Source organism: Pseudopodoces humilis, chromosome 6, assembly GCF_049639895.1.
Source record: "Pseudopodoces humilis isolate 2021_Gansu_Grassland_sample_001 chromosome 6, ASM4963989v1, whole genome shotgun sequence".
Classification (NCBI taxonomy): Eukaryota; Metazoa; Chordata; class Aves; order Passeriformes; family Paridae; genus Pseudopodoces; species Pseudopodoces humilis.
Window position 1 is genome coordinate 40,429,168 of NC_142205.1, and position 27,210 is coordinate 40,456,377.

The 27,210-nt window shown below is 39.6% G+C and overlaps 1 protein-coding gene across 8 annotated transcripts in view; it reads right to left on the reverse strand.

The window, feature by feature from the left end:
* The window catches only part of RAPGEF2 (Rap guanine nucleotide exchange factor 2), a 183,004-nt gene extending 158,522 nt beyond the window's left edge, over positions 1-24,482 (reverse strand). For 7 of the 8 annotated variants that reach the window (XM_014262039.2, XM_014262029.2, XM_014262016.2 and 4 more), the window contains exon 1: positions 24,333-24,482. In XM_014262039.2, the coding sequence (XP_014117514.2) occupies positions 24,333-24,401 (69 nt within the window). In that variant the 5' untranslated portion in view covers positions 24,402-24,482. Of the gene's footprint in view, positions 1-22,294; positions 22,345-24,332 lie in introns of those variants that run through there. The other variant, XM_088056149.1, reaches the window with a different exon arrangement.
* Positions 24,483-27,210: the final 2,728 nt, after the last annotated feature.

The window sequence follows — 27,210 nt, forward strand, 5'->3', positions numbered from 1 at the left end:
GAATAGCATTCTGAGGATTAAAGAACTAAACCAAAAGAACAGAATAAAAGAACTCATTCTTCTTGAAAGATAGGTCTTTACCACTGAAAAACTAAAGAGTTCCCATCTGCAAACATCTCTCTACCTGCTTGGTGAATCTCCCCTAAATCTTCAAGGAAACAAAACTGATTTTTTTTAAAGCAGATACCCATTGGATATTTTTTTATATGATCTACAGGATGCATTTTTATTTGGAGCTGCACAAAAATACAGGGATGTAGTCACTATTTTTAGCTATGCCACAGCAACATGGAAATATTTTCATGATAACAAAGCCAAGAAGTTAAGATATCTGACTAATGACCTTTAATGAACTCTTAAGTTCCCCTGGACAGCGTGAAGTACATACATTATTTTATTTGGGGTAAAATGTCTCACTTTCAGTGAAAATCAAATATTTATTTTTACAACATTTTGTATAAAACAAGGCCACGAAATCAAGCTACAGACTCGACACACCTTATTATAAACCTTTGCAGGTCAATGCCCACAAAATCCACAACGGACTACAGAAGAAGGGAAAAAAACAACCTTAAAGGACAGGTTTTGGGAAAAGAGGAGCTCAGAGGTTAAGGTGATAGATGGCAGATGCCGACAAATACATATAAAATTTATATATTCAAGAACCACCATAGTGTTGGAAAGCATCTGAGAAAGGTGTATAGCTCCTATCACCAAGTTCAAGCATTACAACATCTCAACCAAAATAACAGAACTGGAAGCAAAATGAATTCACAAGGTCAGGACCAAAGAGGACTATCTTTTTATGCCTCATTTAATTATCCAACAAAAACTTTATAAACATCCTTTTTCCTAAGACTATTGTGTTTAATGCAGTGGCATAATCACACCACATGGCTCAAGAAGCCTTACTACAAGTACTTAGTAAAAATTATTGTCTTTTTTTTCAAATTAGTTAGCCAGTAAAGGTTTTTAGTCAACCTGAAGCTTGTCTACAGAGAAATTGCAAGGGAGATTATGCACTTCAATGTATTTAAAACATTTCTGAACATGCATATAAGGAGCACCAGGGTTGTAACATCAAAAATGCACTTGTAGGATGCAGCATAGCCTTTCCAGTGGAGAAAGACACTGGCACTTCAAGAGCTCCGTTTACGAGGGTGGTTCTGCTTAGAAGGTCCTGCACCTGGGAAAATGACAGAAGTAAGAAACATATACAACAAAATATTTCAGTACTATAAAAATTTCAGCCAAGGCTCCTGAACTATCAAGTATAGAGAAGGTGCCACAAGAAAGGCCTTTTTCATCAGGTCAGTACCAACAAGGACAGAGTTCAGTCTTTCACTTTCGCAGGTTAAGAGTTCTTTGTCTTCCACTGAGACTTCTTGTTATTTAATTATACTCTAATATTAAACTTTCACTAATTTTTCTCCCACAATATTACTCTCTAGCTTCTTTAACAGTTGAGACAACAGAAGTATCACAAAAAAATCCATCTCAAAGGGATTTCTAGGATTGATAACTTGCCATTACTAGGCAGTACCATAAAGATATTATAGCAAGTTAATAAGCCCAGAGCACAAGAATATATTTGCATACTTATTTTACAGTGTTTATTTCCTTCCTATTTGCTACACAAGTGAGCTGGCATTACTTCTTGCAATTAAATCCTGCATTTTAAATAACAGCATAAAATTGCATATATTCCACCCAACACGAACCAGGCCTCTCCCGCAGCCACAAAGACCGCTTTTCTTCTGTCATTCACTTGTCCAATATGCAAAGCATAGCTGTCAATCAGTTACCATCCCTGACAGCATAATTGCTGAAGAGAACGTGAAAAACATGAGGAGGGTTGGGACCAAAAGAGATACCAGCAACATTCCTCCTTGCACACTTTAGTACTCATTTAGGATTCTGCTTCATTAAGATTCCTTCCCAGTCACTATTAGAGCAAAACAAGGAATCCGTAGAGGAAGGTTGAGAAGGCCTTTAAAGCCAGCACTGCCAAGTAAGTTTGGGTTGCACCACTCCTACTCATTTCCAAAGCAAGCAGTAGCATCATTCACCAACACATGCCTCATCTTTGAGGAGTTGGTTTGTCTTTACCAATAGCTTCAAGACTCCGCTTTCTAATTTCTTACCTGGTCCATGCTCCCCTCTCTCAGCCTGAGCAAGCTTTCTTCTGTGAATGCCTAACAGAACTACATCTCACTGAATGAATGGCATCTTTCTTCTCATTTCCCTGCTGCCAATTTAGTATTCTATCTGCAAAATTTGTTAGAAAGATTTTCAGGTGTCTGTCTCGTGAAGTAATACTGCCCCTCATAGCACTGGAGTAAATATTTAAGTTCATGGAAATTAACAGCTATGCAGCACAGAGGAGCAGGAGTTTTTCTAGAGTCATGATCTGCACAGATATTTCTGCAAATCATGATACAACAGAAGTGACATTTTTGACTACTGCAAGGCAGCCATTCCTTACAGGACCCAAAAAAGTACCTTTTCTTTTCAGTCTATGCTGACAGAAAGCCCAGCTTTTACCAATGCAAGCATAAATAAGAAATACTGGTGGATACTAAGGCATTTATTATGTTTTTTTAATTATTCAAACCCCTGTTCCAAATCCCTAATTCAAAATTTTAAAGAAGGATTTAAAAAAGACTCTCTATAGCCATATCCAGCTCCAGGCTTCGGAACGATTTTAGTATCTGTCATCTAGAAAAACACTTAACGTGTTAAAAAAAAATTGAAAATTTTATAAATATCATTGACTTGCATTTGACTAATTCTTGGCCTTGAAAATATCAGCCATTTATTACCTACTGTTAAATTTTTTTCTATATTATCTAAAGAATTTCTGGTCTTCTTACAGAAGGTTATTTATACTCCACTTCCTGAAATGGAAATTCAAAGTTTCCTGAGATAAAAATGTTTGTGACTCACTGCAGGGGTTTTGTAAGACACATCCCTCTAAATCTTAGCAAGTCAGGCGGTCTGGGCAGCTTACATAAATCTGAAGAAAAACATTTTCTTCAGGTTCCACCAACACGCCCATTTCTAGAGTTCTATTTTCAATACAGCACAACTCATGCTTTGATAGCAATAGCACACAAGTAAAGGATGTTGTCTAAGTAATTTTAAGTGTTGCAGAAGTTTATAGCTTAGAAATACAATAGAGTTATCTTCTAGATATAAGGAAGAATTATTTTATTTTTTTTTATGATGAGGCCAGTGAATGACTGGTACAAGTTGTCCAGAGGAGTGGTAGATGCCCCTTCCCTGGACACATTCCAGGCCAGACTGGCCAGCCTGAGGTAGCTGAAGATGGCCTTGCTCTATTGCCCAGCTGGACTAGATGACCATTAAAGGTCCCCTCCAACCTGAACTATTACATGATTTTTGGGGGGGCTTCAGGAAAAAAAGAAAAAATTCAGGTGGCAACAGAGAGAAAGTGAACTTGCAACACCTGAAAGAAGCAACAGAAGCAATTTTGGTTCATGTCCTCCCTTTCTCTTCCGTGGAAACACAGAAAGAGAATTTAATAGATGAAATTTTTGCAGCTTTGTTTAAAAGACAATTAATTCTGATGGCCTCAGCTGCATTTTCAGAAAAACCTTTTGCTAGTATATTTGCAACTAATGAACTTAGAAAACTGAAACATCTCATAAGCAAACTCCACTAGTTCAGACAACTTAAGAAGCTGCTGTATGACTAAGTAAAGTACATTTCTCTGCTTAGCAGCGGGAAGGAATTTCCCCTCCCAATGCCCTAAAGGCTTTTGATGCATTTTTTTCCTTTTCACAGAAGAAATGATTAATAGCTATGGCTAAAATCCAATGTACAGTTTTGGCAGCTGCTGATGGACCGCTCCATCTACTTGCTGCTCCCTCTTTGCTACGCTCAACACGTGCTGTTAAACGCATGCTGTCAAAAGTGCTAAAATGATTCACTTTTAAGCATGGTAAATCTAGATAGTGACTCCTTGAAAAGGTTGCTTCTTAACTGCTGGTGTAAAAAACAAACAAACATTTTTCCTGTCAAATATGGCATGTCAGCTTTCAAAGTATATAAAAAGAACCATCAGGTAAGAAAATGTTGTAACTTTTTCCACTGTCTACAGGAGCAAGCTGTAATTAAACAAATTGAAAACCTTCCTATGAGCAACAACACAGCCATGAAAAACAAGCTCTTATGACTACTGGAAGTCTATTTTTGCCTCCACAGTTTACACAAGTAACATTGTGTCTAAAATTACTGTTTAGCCATGATGGAAAAAGATCTGCTTTCAGATTACCAAAATAAAACCTCTCTCGAGTACAGTCTGGAACCAAGAATTAGGAAAAACATTACTTAAGAGATTTATGTATTTAAGACCATTTTGCCATGATTCTTCTTTCAATCCCTTACATGCAATACAGCCTTTCAGAGAACAAGAGCATCCCAAACACAAATACAGATGCAACTCCTAACACTCAAGATCATTTAAAGTCAAATAAATGCTTGGCTGTCTTAAGACACCAAAGAGCAAATACATTTCATTTCCAATAGTAACCAAAGGCTGAGTCTTTGTCAGGTTTTAGAATATGTTCCTGTGTAGAAATACGAGAGCCTATAAGCTTTACTGTAAAAGAACAAATTTGAGATAATGGGCATCTTGAAGTGTTATTTATTTTCTTCATACTTTCAAGTTTTATTTGATGTATTAATTTTTAATGTTGCTCATGTTTTGAAGCAGTGCTAGCAGTGTATCCAATGCCAGCATCAATAATTTCCTTCTGTTTTCTTCTGGCTTGTCTGGTTTTAAATAAAGAATTAAAAATGTAATTATTCCATGTAAGGACATTTCAGTGAAATTGGAAGCTCTTGCTTGTTTTAATTGACATTAGCAGTGTTAATTTCAATTCCAAATTGGCATAACCAGTTTTTAAGCAACAAAAAAATTTAAATATTTAAATACTTTAAGCCTGTATTTACAGGTATTATATTGTCAATGAAAGTGGGACAAAAATGTTAACTACCTCTCAATTTTCTTTCTACAAGCACTGTTTGGTAGCCAAGCATAAACATATAGAAACGTTGCTTTTCTTATTAATTCACTAGAAGTATGTCTGGTCTCCCCATAGGAAAATTTTATCCTTCTCCTCAAACCATACAGTCAAGGATCTATGGATTTCCCTCTCTCCCCTTACAACAGCAGCACTTCTTTTTGAAAGACGTGCTAGACTAGTAAATTCAGAAATCATACTACAAAAGGCCCAGTCAATCCATGCTCCTGCTCATCCTCCTGAAACACAGCCATTATTCCAAGCTTTACTTTTAAGTCAGCCATTTACCACCTTAGCATTCTTCCCTCATCCTTTTTGCTCTCCAAACCTGGTTTGTAGTGAGTTGCACCATGTTTTTGTCATGTATCGGAAAGCCGTAAGACTGTTAGCTGTACGAATAGCAGCAGTGAGATGAGACATACCTATTGACACAGTAGATGTCCAAAAATTAGCTTAATTAGCTAACAGTCATTTAATTAGTCATTAATTAGCTAAAGAGCCACTTAATTCTTTGGTGAAGTAATACCTGTACAGAAAGAGTGCAAGGAGACTACAAACACTTCACTTCGCATTTTATTAAAATGAAAGCTGTTATTATCACACCTACACTCACTCTCTCTCTCCAGGCAAGTCTACAAAAGTAACAGCCTGCAAAGCAGTCAAACCTAACTGACACAAGTGGAGACATTTGCAAAAGCTGCTTTGCCAGCACAGTTATGTCTCTTCTCAGAACAAAATGAGTATTTGGTGATATGACATGATCAGAAGAATTTTTGCTCGTGTGAAAGCTGATCAGAGCATAAGCTAGACTGGTGCCATTGTACAGGAGAGCATCACTTACATTCCTCTTCCTTCTGAGCATCTCAGTCCAGACATGAGAAGCTCCCACAACCTACTGCATGCAATTTATATATGACATTAGAGCCTATTAAATCAGTGCATGAACACCTTTGCCAATACAGTTAAATCATGAAGATGCTCAAATCCAGTTAAAGCACATTTCTACCTGAATCTGAATGAAAACAACACATCGTGGAGAGAAGAAAAGAAGTAGAAATAAGCTAAAAACCTGGTCATACTGGAAAAGCTCTTCGCACAATTTTTTTGCAATAAAAGATATTCACATACTTCTTTCTGTAAATAAAAATTAATAATCTTAAAGCTTATCTCAGCTGTATTTATACAAAAACATGGGATGAATAACTATAAACTGGAGTCTACTTCTTTCTCCTTATATAACCTCCCTCTGAAAGTTAGCTTCTTCTGCCACTACAGTAAATGAAACAATATGTCTTTCTAAAGAACCGCAGACCAAGTGCCAAGTGCTGGAGGGGACAGGTAAAAGAAGCAGAAAAAGAAGCTACCAGGAAATATGCACCATATAATCTGACCTCCTATCCTCCTCTACTTCATTCCTTTTCCTGTACTTCTCATCTTGGGCTCAGCCTTTAAAAACCACCAGCCTCTTAAAAAGACATTGTTCTGGTAAAGTGGTTAATATTCATCTACTACATGTGAAAATGTCACATACAGCAGTACCTCCTCTGCTGGCTGTTAGGCTGCTTCTGGCAAACATCACTGCACTTCATTATTTAACCACTTCCTCAGCATTCACAAATTGTCTGGACTAGTGGACTGAAGGTTATTAACATTTTAAAATGCCTGCAGCTAATATTTCCAGGTTGTCCAAGACAATAATTATTGCCCACATTATTGTTAATATTAGCACTTGGTCATATGATACAATCCAACATTTATTTTCAAGCTGGAGTTTACACTTATTTTGTATACAAATACTTTTTCCCCCCAAACAAGCCACACTAAATTCCTCTTAAGAGAAACAGGACAAAACATTGATACCAAATTACCTTTCTTGGGTTTGGATAATGGAGACTATTCCTTTAGGAAGAAAAGGTCACATTAAAATGGAAAAACACTAATTGTATACAGAATGCATTCTACATATTTACAGGATGCTCTCTTCGTTCTGAAGGGGGGAAAACAATTACAGATGGTTATTTCAATAGAAGCCTTCCACAGACAGCAGCACAGTGATGCTCAGGTCGATTCACAGCACCTCATCTAGGCAAGAACAGAACATCCACTTCCACTGGCAACAACCACGTCTATATGCACATCTCAACTCACCCAGCGTAACTACAATAAAACACTCCCCTCCCTCCAGTTAGATAAAAGGGTCAGAGTTACCTGAAACCATAGTTGAAGTCTGCTCAAGTTTCCCTAATTGCAAAGATAGTTTCACTAATAATAATTTTTTGTCACTATCAGGATTGACTGGTGAAAGCTTTTATATCATTCTCCCAATTTTGTTTATTTTTACAAACTAATCACGGAGAACTGACACAAACATAGGTTGTAACTGAATTAGCTACCCAAGACTGTGATTCTCACAGTTTCACCTACCAAGTCAAACTGCAAGACGTGGAAGATACGCAATTTTCTCCTGGGTGTGTTTCTCCTGAAAGTAAGTGCACATGGGTGGCAGACAGACAGGGTTAGATAAAGCTACTGCGGTATTTTAAAATTAATTTTCAAATGACTGTAAGGTCCCTCCAAACAGCAGCCTACCACCAAAAAGCCTTAAGATCTGCCTTCTGAAACAGGCAACATCTTTCAGCTGTCCACAGAGTAGCAATTAGAGAACAAGTCAGAGCACAGCAACACTAGGAGATGTTTTTCTCTACATTACTATCACTGGAACTGCTGTAACTTCCAGAGATGCTCAAAGGAGCTGGACACAAAAATCCATACTGGAGTTTATTTATAAGTCAAATTATCTGGAAAAGAGAGCACTCAAGTCCTTGGCTTGATGTCCCAGCTCTAATGGTAGTAGACAGCAAAGCAACCTGGCATAAAAATATTTCTTTACACATGCAAAAATATATCTTTACCTTCAACCCTAAGTTTACACTGACTATTAAAGAATTTCTTAATATCCAAACCCACAATTTTTCCCACTTCTATTTTGTCAAACAAGCTCACAGAGAACCCAAGAGATGAAGCTTTATTTCTCAAAACTATTTGGAAATTCAACTAATTACCTCCAGAGTTCCAGTAAAAATTAGTAATGCTTGATTTTGGATGCCACCTATGCTTTTAAAGCTGGAATATGGCATTTGAATAATTTACATGCCAGCTGATTTTCCAGATTACATCTTTACCAGACATGGGGAAAGACTGACAAATTGCTACCCACAATTCCAAATACTGATTTGGAAAGTACATCCTCATTCTTACAGTCATTTAAGGTACTTTACAGTCCTCCTACACAAAGTGGAGAAGTTTTGTTTCCTTTCTTAAAGACATTTTATTTGTTCAAACTGAGCATGATTATGAAATGTTAGGTCTGTATTAATAGTTAATGTAACTCACACTAACTGAAGACAGCATTGTGAGAACAGAATAACAAAAATCCCTCCACAACTGAACATATAGAGCGTATTCCTGCTGTTTTAAACATTCCATGCTGCCAAGCAATGCTACTTCAGTGTCACTGTGTTAGTTCCAGTTACTCTAACACATTTATTCATAATGCAAAATAAAACAAAACCAAAGAAACCGCACACACCCCACAGGACAGAAAGGTCATTTTCTTGATTTTATCCAAGTGCAAACAGATGTTCGAATAGAGTATTTTTTTTAATATAAACACAATCAGAAACCATTTCTAAAGCATGTCATTTCAGAATTGTGTTGTTGTTGTTACTGGGAACTTTATTTTTTAATGAAAAGCAAATGTAAACTACAAACTATTGATTAAATAGAAATAAGGAACAAGCTAAGAAAAAAAATAAAAAGGTTTTTTTTTTGGTTTTTGGTTGTTTGTTTTTTAATTTCAGTATACTAAGAGATGTCAGGGCAATTGCTAAACCACCCTTCAGATTTTGACACTACATGGGATTTATAAATCCCATATAGCTTTTAGGCTGAAGGAGGAATCTGTCCATAAGCAGCAAGTATGTTTTAGTGCTTATGACAGGCTGAATTCCTTTTACCCCTTAAAGCATTTTTCTTGCATTGTTCATTACCAAACTGAATAATTTTAGAATGTTACAATTTTAGAAAGCTGAGTCCTAGCAGCACAAACCAACCAGAATTAAAGTTCCACACACAGAAAGCCTGCAACAATGAAGAGAAGAAGAAGAACAGAGAGAATAAAACAGTAGAATGAGAAGCGTAACCAAGGGGGAAAAAAATTGAAAATTACAGTTGATAATAACTGGGAGATTTTCAGCTGGAGAAAGGAAATAAGTCTTGTGATCATCAAAGAAATTTGGGTGATTGTGGCATAATATGCAACCTGAAACACACAAAAGATGACCCACTCTGTGAGGGATGTTATGCTAACTAGTGCAACATTTTTACTGTATCTAGCTTCTTATCAGGTCACTATCTCACATCTACCTGGAAGATTCTCACTATTTTCTTTATCTGTCTCAGATCAAAAAGCAATTTTCTGGTTAGCAGATCGTCTCACAGATCACCTATTTACACACATCTTTTGTGGTTTTTCTTCTTTTCCCTTTTTTGTTTGTTGGTTGGTTGGTTAGTTTGGAGTTTTTTAATTACAGGAAAAACCTTTAGCAAGAGCTTCACAGAAGATCTTCTCTTGAGATGATTAATTAAAATGGTAAATTAATCCCCCAGGAATAGTTTCCTTTTAATACTGTCAAAGTAAAGAATTTATAAATTAATTAAGTTGGAATCTATTTGAAAAGCTACTGCATGTGAGTGTTTTTCCCTGAACAGCAGGCTCCTAACTAAAATTTTCTAAATGACTCATGATTGCAGCATCTCCAAGTTTTGTAAGTGTACTCTGAGCAGGTTATCCTTTCAGAGCAGCTGCAATGCAGGCATTGCAGGGCCATGCTATCCTTAGAGCTGGAATTTGCTGAAATGACTCAACACCAAGAAGCTGCTGCTGAACACCGTGGTGCTGCCTGCAGACCACCACATCTGATGCTCTGTCACTGGAGGCGGTCATAGATCATCTACAGACACTACTTTGTCATTCTTCACTCCTTACAGACACTATTTTGTCATTTTCTTCTGGGAAAAAAAAAAAGAACAAACCCACATATCCATCTTGAAAGACAAATGTCCATTCTGATGTTTTAGACAGCTGCTACTAAACTAAGAAACTGAGTAGCAGATGCAAAAAGGATCACCTTCAGTATACAACACGTGTGCTACAAGTATAAGAAAAACATGAAAGCAGCCTAATTATTATGGTGACTAATTGAAAGCAAAAGAAAAGTTGTAAAAACAGGAAGCTACTCTCTGTCTGCAGAGTCTACAGAATATTTTGGACAAAAAAAAGGAACAGGTCCACTAGTTCACAAAACCTCTGATTACTGGAACTCATATGACACTTGGGGTTTTATCCCTTCTGTTAGTTAAATACAGGATTAAAAACTGATATGTCAGTTATCAGGGCACCAGAAAGGTTAAGAACAGTATCAACACAGAAAAATACTTTGTTTGTGGCCGTTTCCTAAGAAATGCCACACTACTTTTTAGAATAAATTAAGAACATTCTGTTCAGAACTTTGAATTTCAACAGCTACAGAAACTTTCAGACATACAGAGCTGGCTTCATAAGCCTCTTTCAACTGGGCACAGCACACCAAGGATGAGACAGTTTAACAGTAACAATCAAACTCACTCTTTGTTTTCCTGAAACCTGCTCAAGGCAATGCATTGCAAAGTCTCCTAAAGCAAATGCAAAGTACTAAATTAATCAGGTCCATTATAAAAAGTTACACAAAAACCAGATACACAAATATTAAGTTAAACAAAATATTCAGCTAGTGCCGACAGTCTTAATTCTAAATGTAGTTTACTGCATACAGAAGTAGGAAACAATATAAAAACAGAGTCAGATAACAAAATAGTCATTACAGACTATATAACATACTGTCAAACCCATATTCCAAAAAGGAGTTACTTGCCATCAGAGGTTTCAATAAGTTACACAGGTTTAAATAAATTTCAAAAGGTGACATCACAAGAAGACTTGGGTGCATGACCCTTGTTTAGCTAAAGACTTTAATTATGTCTTCAAATACAACTTCATTTTAAATTTCTTATTTATTCCTCAGATGTACTTTACAGTGCATGCTTGCTAAGTGGTCATACCACAAGCATACAAGTTCAGTTGTACTGCTGCATAAACAATAGTGCAAACTTGAATGACTAAATAGGGCTGTTTGTGAGAAATCAATCCTGAATTTAAGACCTTGCACTGAACCCTGACTATGAAAAAAACAGTTTAGTCAAAAGCCCTCATTGCACTCCCACATCTTTGCTGCCCTCAGGATTGCTGTACTCTCAGAGGACTAGTTTAAGTGGTTAAGCCTTTTGTTTGTAAACTGGGGAGAACCACTTTCATAAACCAGAACTCACAAAAAAGTACATGTTTAATGATCATATGCTTGTTATTTTCATGACCTTCAAGGTTGGAGAGACCTTTCCTATTTAAGATCCTCCAAGACCTTACATGGTTTGTAGAAGCATGGAACAGATGAGCATCTCCCCCAAACATAAATGTATCCCTATGTGAAACAAAGTCATTAAGGTCATCTGAAAATCTAAATGGGAAATGAGTCCTACCAAATAGGATACAGCCTATGTTCCTCTGCCTCCACATCCCATGACACATGTAGACTCTATTAAAATGAGAAATAATTGAATTTGGTTACTGTCTTTTGTGTTTTAATCAGTCACGTAAGTGTCGTGTACACAAAGAAATGCTTTTTAAAAGTTTCAAGGTGAACCAGCGTATGCCAGAGTCACAGCATGATACTGCAGAGCTGAGGATCTGTGTTTCATTGTGGAAAAATACTTTCTGTACAGTTCCTTTTGGGAAGGAGAGGGGACAGGACATGCCAGAAAACCACAACAAGTAGCATTTTTGGAGGAAGGCACTTCCTGACCTTAGCTTTCAGATAAATCCCAAACTGAAGACATCTATAAATAGAAGAAACAGGAAAAGAAATCAAGTAAGATATCAAATGTCACTTGTTTAAAGCAGAACTTTCCTTTCTCCTTAAAAGAAACTGTGACACAGTTTTCCTAAAGCAATGCACAGTGTGCAAGCAGCCATGACTTACCAGCCTAGAGACTGGGCCCAGCTATTTCTTCATTATCTCCTGGCTCATTTTACAACCCATTTAGAAATACTCTTCACTAGCGTTCATAAGTAACATTCAAACTTTTCAACATACTCAGGCAACTTACCACAGACACTCAAAACCATTAAGTCACATTAAGTTTAACACATTATGATATGGTTGGTATACTTAATATACACGTCTCCTACTATTTTACGTGTTCTGCAGAGTTGGCAAGTTTTAGATTATTTCCTTTTGAAACTAAGATTACCCTGGAACAACCAGAGTAAGTGAAGTTATCTTGAGAACGGCATTTCAGCAGCTATCTAATAGCAGAGGGGACAGGCCAATATTTGGCTGACAAATTGTGATAAGTGTGCTCTAAAAATAAACAGCGACTTATGAGGCACCAAATACCACGAAGCTGTGGCCATGGGGTTTTTTTTAATATAAAATTGAAACCTCATGCAGTAAACCAAGGTGCCTTGTGAAGTAACTCATGGTTAACAGAAGTAATACTTCACCTAAAAGCTATTTATGAAGGCCGGGGCAACCATTAGAGCACCTGTTTCAGACAGACCTCCTTTGTTCAAAAGAAATGTAAGGTAACTCACATGCTGGAACATGGGCCAATATCAACAGCAAATCCAACTGGATTTGTGTAGGCTGTGTCACTATAAACGGCGTTACTTTCGTCATGGCTATATGTTCGTTTACTATCAAGCCAAGATGGATTGTAAGAAAGTGCCATTATTTTCTCTTCACTTTTAAATTCACATAAAATATCCATTCACATAAGAACATTAGACCTTAAACAGCAGTGTTTGCTTATCAAACCTGGTAAAGGTAGAAATCTGACATATGACAATTACAATGATGACAGACTCAAAATATTTGTACATTTTGTTTCAGAAGTGAAAAATAACCTGTATAAGATACCCTGTATTGCAATTTATAAATAAAGGTGAGTTTCTTTCCCACTCAGAAATAAATAAATGTGAAATAAATTATTAGCCAAATCACCCTGCTCTAAGTGCTCACCTAGTAAGAAAAATACCTGATGAAATGACTAAGGCACAAAATTCAAAAAGCATTCCAACAGGAGTTTAGAAAGGGAAAAATTACAGGATATCAAATTAACAATGCAGAGGTTAAACCATAGCCCAAGGCTAGATACAATGAATAACTATGAGAAGGGAGAAGGATTCAGTTTGCCTGAGAATTCTGAAACATACTCCAGGAAGAAGTATCCTAACACAAAACTCAATTTTCTTTGTTTTGGGTTCTTAGAACCATTTTACAAAGCTAACAGTGTTTCATCCCCTTTGTGTCATGCATTGCGTCGATCACATTTTCCAGCAACATCCTGTAGTCTAGAAGTTTTTCAGTTACTAAAGTGATATTCCTCTAGAAGTCATCTTTAATTAAAGAGTTTAATAAGACTCTTAAAGAGGATTTAGGACTAGTGGAGACCAGTTATCTATCAATACTCAGTCTAGTAAAATACAAGCTAATAGCACTAAAATAAATGGCAGTCTAAAATACAGCAGAGATGGAACATACTCCTCTCTTCCACCTTGGCAAACACCTACAACAACACTAAAACAACTATCACCCTTCCCTTGGCACTGTTACCTGAAGCCATTTCTAGCAGCTGAGCTGGAATTGTGCTGCCATCTGATAGTTGTTCAGTGGCCTACAACCAAGGAGTTGGCATCTTCCAACGAAGTCATCTTGAATTAAAACAAGTCATTGGCGCTAATTAGCAGCTTTCAGCAGTAAGGGAGAAGCCGTGACAAGGAGGTAAGCTCAATTACCCTCGTTCCAGCAAGCGCCTGTTCCTGGTCAGCATGTAGCTGGCGGAGCCACTTCTGTTTCCATATCCATGGCACACGTGAAATACTTCAGTCTTCAGAGCAGACCACTGCAGGCAACTCACACATACATCTGACCTTTTGTGCTTTGTGCAACTTTGTAACAAATCCACTGAAGACCCCCAACAAATCCGATGCACTATGCAGCTATGTGTAGCATAGGATCAATGGAGAACACAAAATGCAACTCAGACTGAGACCCCCCACAACTACTTTCCTGTAACTCAGAGTGAAAACTGCCTCACTGTGTTTACCATCTGCTCACCAACACTTTAGCAGTGAATATATTCAAGCTACTTTGTTACTGCACTAATTGAGTTTAGAGGGAGACACCACCTGAACACCACTCATCATTAACCAGTGCAAAATCTTATTTCTTGTTTCATACTCAGAACATATCTATGAACTACACTCCCATTTATTTGTTCTTCTTAAGATAATATAATTTCACTCAATGATATAATTTCAAGCTGCCTTCACTGGTGAAACTGCCAGGTATTAGCCACCCTCAACAGGAAATCATCAAATGCATCATGATCAACTACATCACTTCAGCTTTCAGCATTTTTTTATGAATTTAGCAACTGGGATAAAAGCCCAACCACGTTACACACCTTTGCAGACATTCTGCTTTCAGTAGCATCCAGCACCTGCTTTTTTTCTTCCAGTTTTTGACTCTTCTTGGAGACTGCAGTTCCTCCAGAGTTGAAGAAGAATTCCACAGGGAGAACTCGCGTTGTGATTTAGGAACAGTATTACCCAATTTAGTGTTCTTACGGAAACATTCCGTAGCACATGGCGCTTACTCACTCTCCCCTTCCCTTCCCCTGCAGCACGATGGAAAGGGGAATCGGAGGGACAAAAGGTAAAGACCACAAGTTGAGATCAAGAGATAAGAACAACTACATTTTAATTTTGCAAGTGATAGCATATAAAGCTCAAAGCTACTTCTACATAAAGCACCATCATACATGAAACACAATAAAATGCCACAACTTTGGAATATTGACATAGGTATTGACGGACTAAACAAAGTCCATCTTTTTTTATTACTATAGCTATGGCACCTTCAAAAGCTGCCTGAGCTACTGCACCCAAGTAAAAGTCAGCAGTAGGGTGCTGTGTTCTGGCAGCGCCTGCCTGTCCTACAGCACTGGCGAGGGAATTCACTTTGAACACCCACAGCACCACTGGCAAGGGACAAAAGAAGTCTGTAATGCTGCACAGACAAGCCTCTCTCTCTCAGTTCAAAATGTATCTAAATATTTACTGCCATGTATGCTGTGTATTCTGACATGTCTTCTGTCAAATAGCAAAACTCCGCAGAGCCATTCAAATCAGTGCTGGCCACTCACATAAGGCAATGTCTAACTGATTTCAGCAAGGTCATGTATTTAGAGGAAATGTTCTGTGCGGGCAGGGGAATGGTTTCCTGACAAGATTAAGCACTTACCTCAAAGTCAAAACAAAAACAATAGAGGGTACATAATTTAGGTATGTCCCAATGGACTTCACATACCAAATGGAAAAAACGTGTATGTCTTTTAAATTGCATGCCAATAAAATTAAGTGTCACTTCTTTGTTTTGCCCCCAGGAAAAAAGCCCACCAGCATCCCATTTTCAGCTACTATACAACAAGCCAATCTAAATACAGATAAGATTCAGTATAACAACACAAAAAAAAAACCCAAAGCCCAGGCCTTAGCATCTTCCCTGCCCAATTCAGTGAATGCAAAGGTAGCATTAAAACCCAGGCTTCTTGCATTGCTATATTCCACTGGGGGAAAAAACTTACAGCAAGAAACTTCCTACAAAGGTTTCTTTTGATGCTTATCTTCAGAACTAACAAAAATAGAAGATCTCTATCAAGAAGCATCTCACACCCATGCCCCTTAAGTTAAAAACAAGTCTTATTTTAGGAAATTCATCAAGACTAAATAATGTCATAACATTACATCCAGTTTATTTTTTTTAATACTTCTAGACAGTGATTGGAAATGGAGTACCATTTACTCTCTGGGAGAGGTTAAGCTATTTCAAAGGTTCCTACACACAACCATAAAAACTTATTTTCAATCTCTTGTATCACAGGTCTTCACACCTTCAGCTGCACCAACACAAACATTTGAAGCCACAATCTAAACTAGACTGAGTCTAGTTTTGCTTTTTTTAGAAAGCAAAAACCCTACTACACAATCTCTCAAAAGTAAGATCCTTTTCTTCTGTTCAGCTACAAGATCGTACCATTATCCTGTGTTTACAGTAGCCTCACAAACAGCTGGACGAGCAGGAATGAGGCAGCAGAGAACATCAGCACGGGAAAAGAAGTGAGTGAGCAGCTTCGGTGGGTGCCTGGCATCCAGCCAGCATCAACCCACTACAACTAGCTTTGCTGCTGAAGCAATACGATGTACCACAAAAGATTTAGCCTTTGATTTCAGCAAGTCAAACCTCAAGCAGATACTGGTGGAAAACAGTCTTGTTTTCCCATCAACTGCTTACAAACCACATCTGTGTAACATTCTTTCTCACCCTTCCAAGTTTTGAGTTATTTTTTGCGTAACAGGGCAAAAAAGTGTGAATGACTAATTTCACATGGAAAAGGCTGCATCGATATTTTTTCCCCAACTATAGTAAAAGTAAAATAAAGATGAGACACCAGTATCCCTAACAATACAGAACTAAGATAATCTAAAAAGATAAGAACAAAGATAATCTAAAAAACAAAACAACAAACTGCTAAGCAAACAGTCCACGGGTAATGGGAACCACCTTCCCTTTTAGAAGCCCAAAACGACTACATAATAAATGTTTTCATTAAGCAAAGTTTATTTTAACTTTAAAACGTACAAAAAGCAAGCAAACTGAAACAAACAGCTCAGTAAAGACAGTCAACAACAGGCATGCTCCACGAATGTGTCTTTCATGAAACTTAATACCCATTCTCAGGTAATCTACACTGACACAAGATGCTGTTTCATTGCTTTGTTCATGTTTATCAGAATACACACAAATAAGAGAAAAATAGGAAAATCGTGCTCTCCACATAAATATTATTATCAGAACATTTCCTCAATTTTTATCAGTTCTGAAAAGCAAACTCATGCCCTTTTTTCTCCCCTCTAAAAACATTTAAATATTTTAATTTTTTTCTTATTCCTTCAGTGTTTTGCTCAGGTAATGATATACGTGCTGCTCTTTATTGTTGAGTAGAATTCCTTAGAACTGCTCTAAATCAAATATTTAATCACTCTTACTCAGGTCAGACAAGACAGACACACACAAAGAAACACATCTACAGCTCTATGGGTGTAACAGAGATACCCAGAGAGAACAAATAGCTAATTTTAACCACAAACAAAGCTGTAAGAAAAGCACTGCAGTAGGGCTCCTCTCTCTCCCTTGTCAAGAAAAGTGGTCAACTTCACCAACTTCAGAAAAAGGGAAGCAGAGCACCACTTCCATTTTGAGACTTATTCAAATACACCCCTTCATGCAAAATATACCCAGCAAATTAAATCTGCAACACTGGCTGCAGCAAGCAAGGCGCGCAGGCTCAGCTGCCCTTCACAAAGCATCTTTGTAGAGCTATCTTTCTGCCAGTGCTCCTTTTGAATTCCCAAACAATACCTCGCAAAAATTAGATCTCCTACTGTGGGAAAGTTCCCAAAACACAAGCCAAAATATATTTTCTCATGAGGATACAAAAAACCCTCAATGAGGAAGTCAAAGTTCTTACAATGACTGTTCAGTGTACATATAGTTATTCTTGAAACATGCTAACAGATTAAGTAGCAACATTGTGATTTAGAGAAAAAAAAATATTAAAATCAGATCAGTAGTTGAATAGAATGAATTGCTACTGCTAGTAGTTACTACTCAGTAATTTGTGTAAGTATAGACTTTTAAAAACTTTTACGCATGGAGGCTTCTTAAAACAATGGAAAAACAAGAAACAATAACTTACCAAAAAAACCTTAGCTAAAGGATATTGTAATAAGCGTAAAATAAATGAATCATCTTTAGAGGTTACACTTAAACGATTATTTTTTTTTTTCCCTCAGGTACCAAGGGTTCTCTGTGACTAAACATTCCAGCTTCTCACGAAGGAAAAACATGATCCTGGCAAGATGATTGCGCGTCCCTTACTTTTGCTGACCTACACTTTAACACCCAAGAGCTATCAGTCCTTTTGGTCTCAGAAGCCCAAGAGATGATTTTGCTTGTTACTAGTTTTGGCAGAAGAGGAAGCCTGTCCACAGCAAGTCTTGCTTTACAATAATCCTCCTCCACCAAATCCTCTCCTGCAGCACCACACGCTACACCCCACACACCAGTGGGGTGGGTGAGGATGGGTAGGATGGTCCCAGCCCTTCGGCATCACGGAGGGTAAAGACACATGCTCTGATGTCTGAACAGAACCTCAGGAAGCAAGTGGACAAAACAAGCTTGGACCGAGCAGATCCCTGGGCTTTGGGCCCGGCACTGCTCACTTAAGTACATGTCCTAGGCAAGAATGCCATGGAAAGGCTCCCAATTTTAAGTGCAGGAAAGAGACTGTGTCCACAAAGGCTGACAAAAACCTGCTCACAGGAACACGCTCAGCCCAAACCCAGGGCAGACAAACACTTCTGCAGCTACTGCAGGGCAGAAATCAAAAGCAAACTCTACCAAACAGATAATTAATCAAGTAGGAAATTGCTCAGAGCTTATCGGCGCTAGAGTTAAACCCTCACTCACTTTCCCAGTTTCAAACCGGCTCGGATACGTACAGCTAACCGAGCTGCAATCTTCTGATGCAATGAGAAAGCACACAAGTGTTTAGGATAAGGCTTCTACTCAGCTATTTCTATGCTATAGGTGAAGGTTTCCTGATCATACCGAGGTCTTTGCAAATGTCGGCAAAATGCCTACCATTAAAAGACACAGAAACCTACTAATGCAGAAAGTACTAGCCCTATGACAGGGGAGAACGACTGCAAAATAAGTTAAAAAGTCAATACTCCTGCCATTCTCAAAGCCCTTGGCCATGAAGATGTGAATGGCTATGGGAAAATACAGACACACACAGGCCCATTAGAAAGACTGGGAAATAAGCACAGTCTCTTTCAAAACAAACAGGATTCTAAGCAGCCCATTGCAGTACATACCCTTAGCTTTGAAAATGACATGAAAATTGACACTGCAAGTTCAGAATCAAACATTCCAGGGCTGTTTCAACAGACTGAGATTAGAGAGTTCACAAGAAAATCTGAGCTATGCAAGGATTTTCAGCTTTACTTATCAGCCACAAAAAAGATATATTCATACAAATAAGTTTGTTGGGCATGAAATAATGCTGCATAGTAACACTGGTTTAAGAAAAACATTTATAGAAAAAAAAAAGTACACTTACTTCCAAAATACATTCTCTGGTGTTATTTCTGCACTAAACAAATAGTCAAATAGTTGCTTTGTCAGGTAAAGGTATCACTTTTTCCCAATAGTTTGTTTGGTTTTTATGCTCTCAGTTAAGTGCTGAAACACAGCAGGAAAAATCCCTGTGGTTAAAGGTCTCTAGATACATTAGTCTATTTTAACTCATTTTATCTGTATCCACCCCCCTACTTACAGCCCAAGAGCCACAAGGCACCATTTAACCTACAGTTTTTCAGACACGTTCAGGGCATATTAACTATTTTGAACAAGTTTCCAAAACCCTACAGCATCTAGAGGTTTGTTGGGGTTTTTTTTTTGGTTCAGACCAACTACGTTTACAGCTGACTTTATGATGGCAGTGAAGTCCACTGCTGAGCAAGAAAGAAGCCCAGATCAAGAACCAGCAACAACCTTTTTTCATTAAGCTGTGTTACTAACAATGGTCCCAATGTTAACACAAAACATAGCAGGCTCATGACCCCACTTCAGATTTAGTCACTGCAGTCAGCAGAAAGCCTGAACACCACCATGGGAAGCACAGTTAGGACTCTAATTTTATTGGCCAAATGGGCTCCCCAGAAAGAGTCAGAACATCCAGCTTTGCCAAAGTAAGGCTGCTCCTGAATAACCACATCCACATAACAAAGCCCTGAGATGCGTTATGGAAAGACCACTATATCAATGCAAAACAACCAAATACCAGGCACAGTCCTTTGCTCCTCAGGATTACCAAAAACCAGCAGAAGAATTTAGCAACAGAATCAGTTCTCAGCATTATATTGCTGTTAGCAGCCTGATAACAGGGGTTATCCTCCTCTGTAAATACTCACCTCAAAAAGATGGCAACAGAATAGCATGCTGACAGTGAAGAAAATCTGAAAGCAAAACTCAAGATCCAAAATATTTTTTATTTCTCAAAGGAAAGAAATCTCAGATAAGCTCTTTTGAAAAAGATCATTTTAGTCTTCTCGTGCATTTGATATACAGACACACGATCAGCTCGAATTTAAAGACTAAATATTCTTTTGCTAGACTCACATATAAAATGCTTAGTTTCTCTGATCCCATTAAACTACACAGCCTTGTATTTATTTATTAAGAGATCACTGCGGCAAGAAGATGATGTTCATTTCTGGCTTATCTGAAGATTGCACACAATCATGCTATTACTGGTTACAAGTATAAAAATAACACAACTGAGGAACAAGCTGAAAGTTTATTTGGAAAAAGCATAGGTACATCCTATGATTAAAGCACTTTTCCTCAAGTGTTCAAGAAGAGAGTATCTACTTAACAACAGCATCCTGTTTAGAGGTCTTCTGACATTAAATGACGCATTAGTATCAAACTAAGGGCTACTGTACAGCTCTCTCCTCCACCCTGGTCCGATGCTGTTGTATCCCTGCTCTTCATTACTGCCGTGTTGAACTGCCTTCATGTACCACACTGGCAGTTTCCAGAAACAAACCTTAGGCATCAAACATATATAAGGCACACATTCAAAAAATTTCTTCCTGCAGACATCACCCATGGCATAAAAACAGTGAACAGTATGCAGAGTTTCTGAAGCAACTAACTATTCACATGCCATGCCATGCAAATGAGTTGTTAGGATAAAGAAAGATCAGGGCTCAGTTTTTCTTGTTTGAAAACAAAAACAGTCCTATTTTTTCAGACCACGCTACACCAGTATAAAACTGCACGCTTTCTAAAATGGCCTATGATGCCAAAATGAATTTGTTTTGTAAAGACATAAAGCTATAACAGTCCACGCAAGAGGACATTAGGAGAGAAAAGAACTAGATTGCTATTACTCACAGCTTAAGGGCATAAAACCATTTGTAATTTATGAACATTTAAAAGTTAGATTCCCCAAAGCAGTTAAATTAACTTCCTAGTTCAAGTCTTCAAAGAGAAAATGAATCGTTTAATACATCAATTAAAGAGAAGAGTTACACAACAGGCATGTTAGAGTGCAGGCCACATATATATCCTTTCCTTTTTCATTTTCTTTGGCCAACAGAGTATTGAGTTGTGAGTTACAAAATTCAGGAACACTCTGTAAAGGAGGATATACCAAAGAGATATAAAGTTATGAATGCTTTATGGAAGCAACTGCAGAATACACTGTTTACATTGAAGAAAAAGAAATTCATCCCAGTCCAAAATTACCAAGAGATTTCTGCATTACAAAAGTTCATGCCAAGTTAAGTTTGCCATCTCCAACAATGTTTATCAGACCTACTTCTCGAAGTTGTACATGCTGGCTATCATTCTGTCAGTCCTCTCCTCTGAGCCTGCAGTGAAGGCATGGTGCCAAATTTGCACCCTGACAGTCCAGGGTGAATAGTAATGTCAAACAGATATTTACCTCATCGTGATTTGGGAGAAGCTGAGCCCCAAAGAGTTTGTTAACGTAAATAAGAAGCAAATATGCTACCAACATACTTCTCTTGCTATTTCCTGTACTGACATGAATATGATAAATATATTTTCTCCTTCCAACCCTCTCTTGACTTTAAAGAAGCCTCATGACTTCCCAAAAGCCAAAATTAAGTATCTATCTTTTGGAGATAGCATAGCAAGGATAGGAAAATACAAGTAAAGAGACAATAAGTTACTTTAAGGGAAGAAGGAAAAACAAGGTCTTTGTACCTTTCTATATATTTTTTCCTTTACACATAATAATGAAAGATGATATGCATAAGCATATTCCTTTCAAATTCCAGTACTGTTGTAAAATAAAATCAAACTTCCTGAACAGAGAACCAGAAAACTAACACAGACAATTCAACATAATCCATTTACAAAAACACCTACCAAGTTTTCTGCTGCAAGCCCAGTCTCCCCAGCAGCAACAGGAGGGCACCACCAGTTTCAAGTATTTCCACTGCTAACATTAGCACATTAGCTTTCCCACATATTTGGTCTGATCTGTGGATTATTTTGGGCCAGTGTCAGTTTCATGGATTTAAGGGTGGGCTTCTTTTCCTGTGGTGATTGCCACAGCAGGCTGCCAGTGTGCTGATTCGGGAAGTTTCACAGCACTAACGCAGTCCTGGTGTTCCCAATTTAGCTCTCTGCTCCGTGCCCTTCACTGGGCTTTATCCCTGCATTCGGGCTGGATTCTTCACTGCGTCATTTCTCACTTTCTGCCTTTTCGTGTTTCCTTATTAGCCCTTCTAGACAACAAGGCCAACTGGCAAGGATATGAGAAAGTTTAACAGTACACATGGCACAGACCATGACACAGGGGAAGCATCATCCCCCAAACCCAGCCTGGTGGCCCCACAGCCTGACCTAGTGGTTTCTGAACATCTGGCAGCACCTCTCCTCCCAAACACCCCACCATGCTTCGATAACCATGTCCTGAGGCTGGACACTGCTGGTAGGCTCTCCCTGCTGGAATCTACGCCTCTGCCAGTCCAAGTGACCTCGCTACGAGTTTGCAGAGAGTGTCTTCCCCAGGAGAGAGCACTCAGCCTCCTTCAGCTTTCACAACACTCTAAAGGGCTGGGTCCAGCACTGAAGGCAAACAGACATTTGGAAAAGGTCAAACAAGGACAGAGAAACAAGTTTAGCACCACAAAAACATGTTCCAGAAGCAGCTTCCTTTTTTTTCATAAAAGAAAAAAAAAAATTTAAAAAACAGAGCTGCCAAAAAGGCACGCCACATATGATGCCTGTGCAATCAGTATGTTTTTCCATGCAAAGTTTCATTTTCTCACACATATTCCATGAGCACGGGGATAAAAATAACATTACCACAATGACGTATCTATAGTAGGAGGAATGACTTATGGGTGCTGACCGAAAGTCAAGGTTTCCTCTTTGCCCCAATTTGAAATCACCACCAGCCAGTCGGACGCCTGCCAAAACAATCAGTAACAGCATCTCTTCCCCAAAACCCGAACACAGGGACTGCTCAGAGAGCAGGACAAGCCTTTAGAAAATAGGACAGATGGCATTACAACTCCAAGCAAAGTAACTCCTTGTATCATTAGCTATTGAACCGCGGCTTGATGTGGGGATCAGTGTAAAGCTTATTAGTCTTTAGACAGTTGGCAGCAACAGCCACTGCAGCAACCGTTCGGGAGCAGAAGGAACTCATTCACTTTAGTTGTTTTTCAGGTCATGTTAAGTCAAAATGTTTCTGTACGCACTCCAGTCCCCAGCTTAACCTTTCTCAGCCTCTCTAAGCGCAACTACGCTTACGAACAGCTTCAACTCACACACTCCTCTGACAAAGAGGGCTCCAGGAGCCCGGCGCAGGTATCTAAAAAATTCCTGCCTGGTGCCATTGTGTAAGGATTTCACCCTACTTTGGAGAGCAAGGACTTGCCAAGAATACCACTGACCTCAGCCCCTACATTATGAAACAGCGCTGCCAGCTCCAGCCAGCTCTGTAAAAGTAGGGATTGAATTCAAATCCTGAGCCACCCGTACTCCGAGGCAATAACACACACACTCACACACGGAGGGGAGAAAACAAAAAAGGGAAAAAAAGAAAAAATACACCACCAAAAAATTATACTCTAAGTTCATTTTCTTTTCACCGGAAGCAACCCTCAAAAAACAAACCCAGCTGGCGTTTCTCCCTCTCCTTCCCCCAGAATTAGGGAGTAGGAGGAAAGTTGTCGCGTTAATGCGCGCCTTCCCGGGAGCTGCCGACCGGGAATTCGGCGCTGGGGAGCTCGGCGGGAGCTGGGAGGGGGACAGCCGCGGCCGCGCCGCCCCGGAGCGGGGCCGTGGGGCCCCGGGCTGCCCCGGCCGGGGCTGCGCGGGGCGGGCGGGGGCAGCGGGGCGGCCCCTCCGCCGTGCGAGGGAGCCGCGGGGTCCGCGGGCAAGGGGCGCTTACCTGGGGGCTCCGCTCCGCCGGGTTCTTCATCACCGCCTGGCGGAAGCTGTTATCCACGTAGGACGCCATCGCGCCCCTGCTGCCTCCCGCCGCCGCCCGGGAGGCGCTGGGGGAAGGCGGCCGCGGCCTGGCGCTGCGCGGCCGGGGCGCTGGGCGAGGAGCGGGAGGCGGCGCCGCGCAGGCACCGCGGGCTCAGCAGCGCCGCCGCCCGGAGCTGCAGGCGACGGCCGAGCCCCGCCGGTGGCAGCGGCGGCGACAAGGGCTCGGCGCTCCCTCTCGAGCCGGCTCTACGCCTCCCGCCGGCCCGCTCCGCCGCATCCCCCCGGGCACCGTCGTCGTCGCCTCCTCCCTCCTCTTCCTCCTCCTCCCATCCGGGCTGATGGGGGGCTCCGCGCCCGCCTCGGCGACGGGGAAGTTGCCGGCTCGGGGAGGCGGAGCGGCGGGGGGCGGGCCGGGGCGGGCCGGAGGGGGGAAGGGGGGGCGGGTCGCCGGGGGTCGCGACCGCCGGGGTCCCCTCCGGCTGCCTCGGTAACCTCCCCCGGGGAACGCGTCCTTGCCGGGTTTCACCACCAAAAAAAAGAGGTCTGAGCGGCTGCCGCCATGGTCCCGAGGGACGCGCACCAGCGCAGCTGCGGTGGTGCACCCTGTGCGTGGATACCGCTGATGGGCAAGCCGGACGCCAAAAAAAAAATATAAATAAAGACTTGATCTGCCGGATCTAGTGACTTCGGGGAGGCCACCTGTTGTCACGCTCCTCAAAAGTAATCCCTATCAGCCGGCTGTCCCCTCTGTCATTGCTATACGGGGTAAAAAACGAGGAAGGGAAGGGTGTGAAATCGTTAATTTATCACTGTTCTGGGGGTTATCTAGCGGCGCATTCTTCTCACGTGAACTTAAGTTTTTAAAGAATAAAGGGTCTCGCAACATGGCTGATTTTCTTTGTTTACCACGACTCCGAGCACGTCTCAGCAGCAGCCTGACAAACGCGAATCATGGAAGTATTATTAACGTGCCATTAGCGGCGGGGTAATACTATTAATGTATTTGCTTTCACAAGTGATGTGTACCCCTGGTTGATACGGATCACGCAACGTAAATAATGTCAACACTAATAAATCTGTTTAATTCCCAGTCACTAGCAGTCACATTTCAATTCCAAGTAAGGTACTGTCATCTTTATTTGATTTTTTTTATTTGTGAAAATTCCCAGGGATAACCATCATTTCCTTACTGAACATACACTGCTAGTCCCAGGAGAAAAAAAATGTTACACTTTGAGACATAAGTGGCTCTCAAAAATGCTGTGTCTTCAGATAGTAATCTACTAAACCTACTGAATTTCTAGATATGGCTCATTAACAAAGATAGCTCTTTGGGCTAATCCCACTCATATGTGTCAGCAAAATATTTTTGCAGTTATACCAATTATTCTGGGCAGATCTTGGGAAAACACTAGGGAGTGCTCCACATTCTCTACATCTTGCTTATTGGTGCTTCCTAGAAGTCCTGATGGGAGATTCTTTTTTCTTTTTTTCTTTTTTTCTTTTGTAACAGATTGGAAATGTCACGTCCTTTGCCCTAAAAAATAACAGTTTAAATATGCCTCGTGTTCATCATCCAGAGATGATAATAATTCCTTCAAATTAATCAAGCCTGCAGCTATAGAAAAGTGCCAGCTTTTCTGAAGCTCAGCTCACCAATCCGGAGTGCTGGAATTCCCTTTTTTTGTGGGGCATATGTATAGGAGGAGTGCCACAGGAATGTGAGGAATGCTCTCTTGGGCTTCACTCCTCAATCACTTCAGGGCACCCATTGCCTGCTGCTGCAGCCTAGCTTGCCTGACATCTTTATATCTCTATATCAAAACAGAGCTACCCACTCTATTTTAATATGCAATTATCTTTCATTTCAGTCCTATTAGCTGTAACAGCATCAAGTCGAGTGTTTTGCTCTGGTTAATTTTTTTGCTGTGCTGTCTGGTAACACAATACCTGTGATTCACAGAGATATTTTGCTTCAGAGGATGGGATCTGGGAGGCTCTCATTGTGTTCTGCTCAGTGTCACAAATCTCGATGGTTATAGATCTGTGTCAAAGGCCTATCACACACTACATGAACTACTATAAATGGGAATGAATGAATGAATGACAGAAGAGAATTGTACATAGAACTATGTACAAATATACCCAATAATTTCTCAATAGTATTTCAGGATGTGTTGTGTTAACACCTTTTTTAGTGTCTGTAAGCAACATGTTTGTATAATGCAAATACTTCTGATTAGTCATACCCTCCATGATGGTTACTAGCTTGTCCTTTATGCTAGGCTTTTTCTCTTGCTGAAATTAGTCTAGTTGTTTCTGAATAGAAAAAAAATAAACAATAAATTGGTAAATAAGCATAAAAATTTAGAGTAAGGACAGTTATTATTAGAGAAAGCATCCAATTATCTCCAGAAACCCCTATTTTACACAAGTATTCAACAAAATATAGTTTACAGTGTCAAATGTTTATGCAACTTACATTTTCTCTTAGTCTCATTGTCTTCCTGTTTTCCAGCTTCAACCAAAAAAATCAGTATAATTTAAAATACACATATAGTTCTGGACATGCCATGCATTTGGCTTATTGGTTACTCTTCAGGCTATATTATCTATCCTTACCCTTATTTATTATGGACTTTTTTTTTTGGGGGGGGGTGTTTTTATGGTCATGTTAATACATTATACAGGTTTCCTACCCATCTTATACCAGGAAACCAAGAGTTAACTATACACATGCAGTACATATAGTGTTGATATTTCAACAGTATGAAAAGGCTGCAACACAAAATATGACAGCTCAGCACAATATCTTTTTGGATAGCTATAAGCAATCA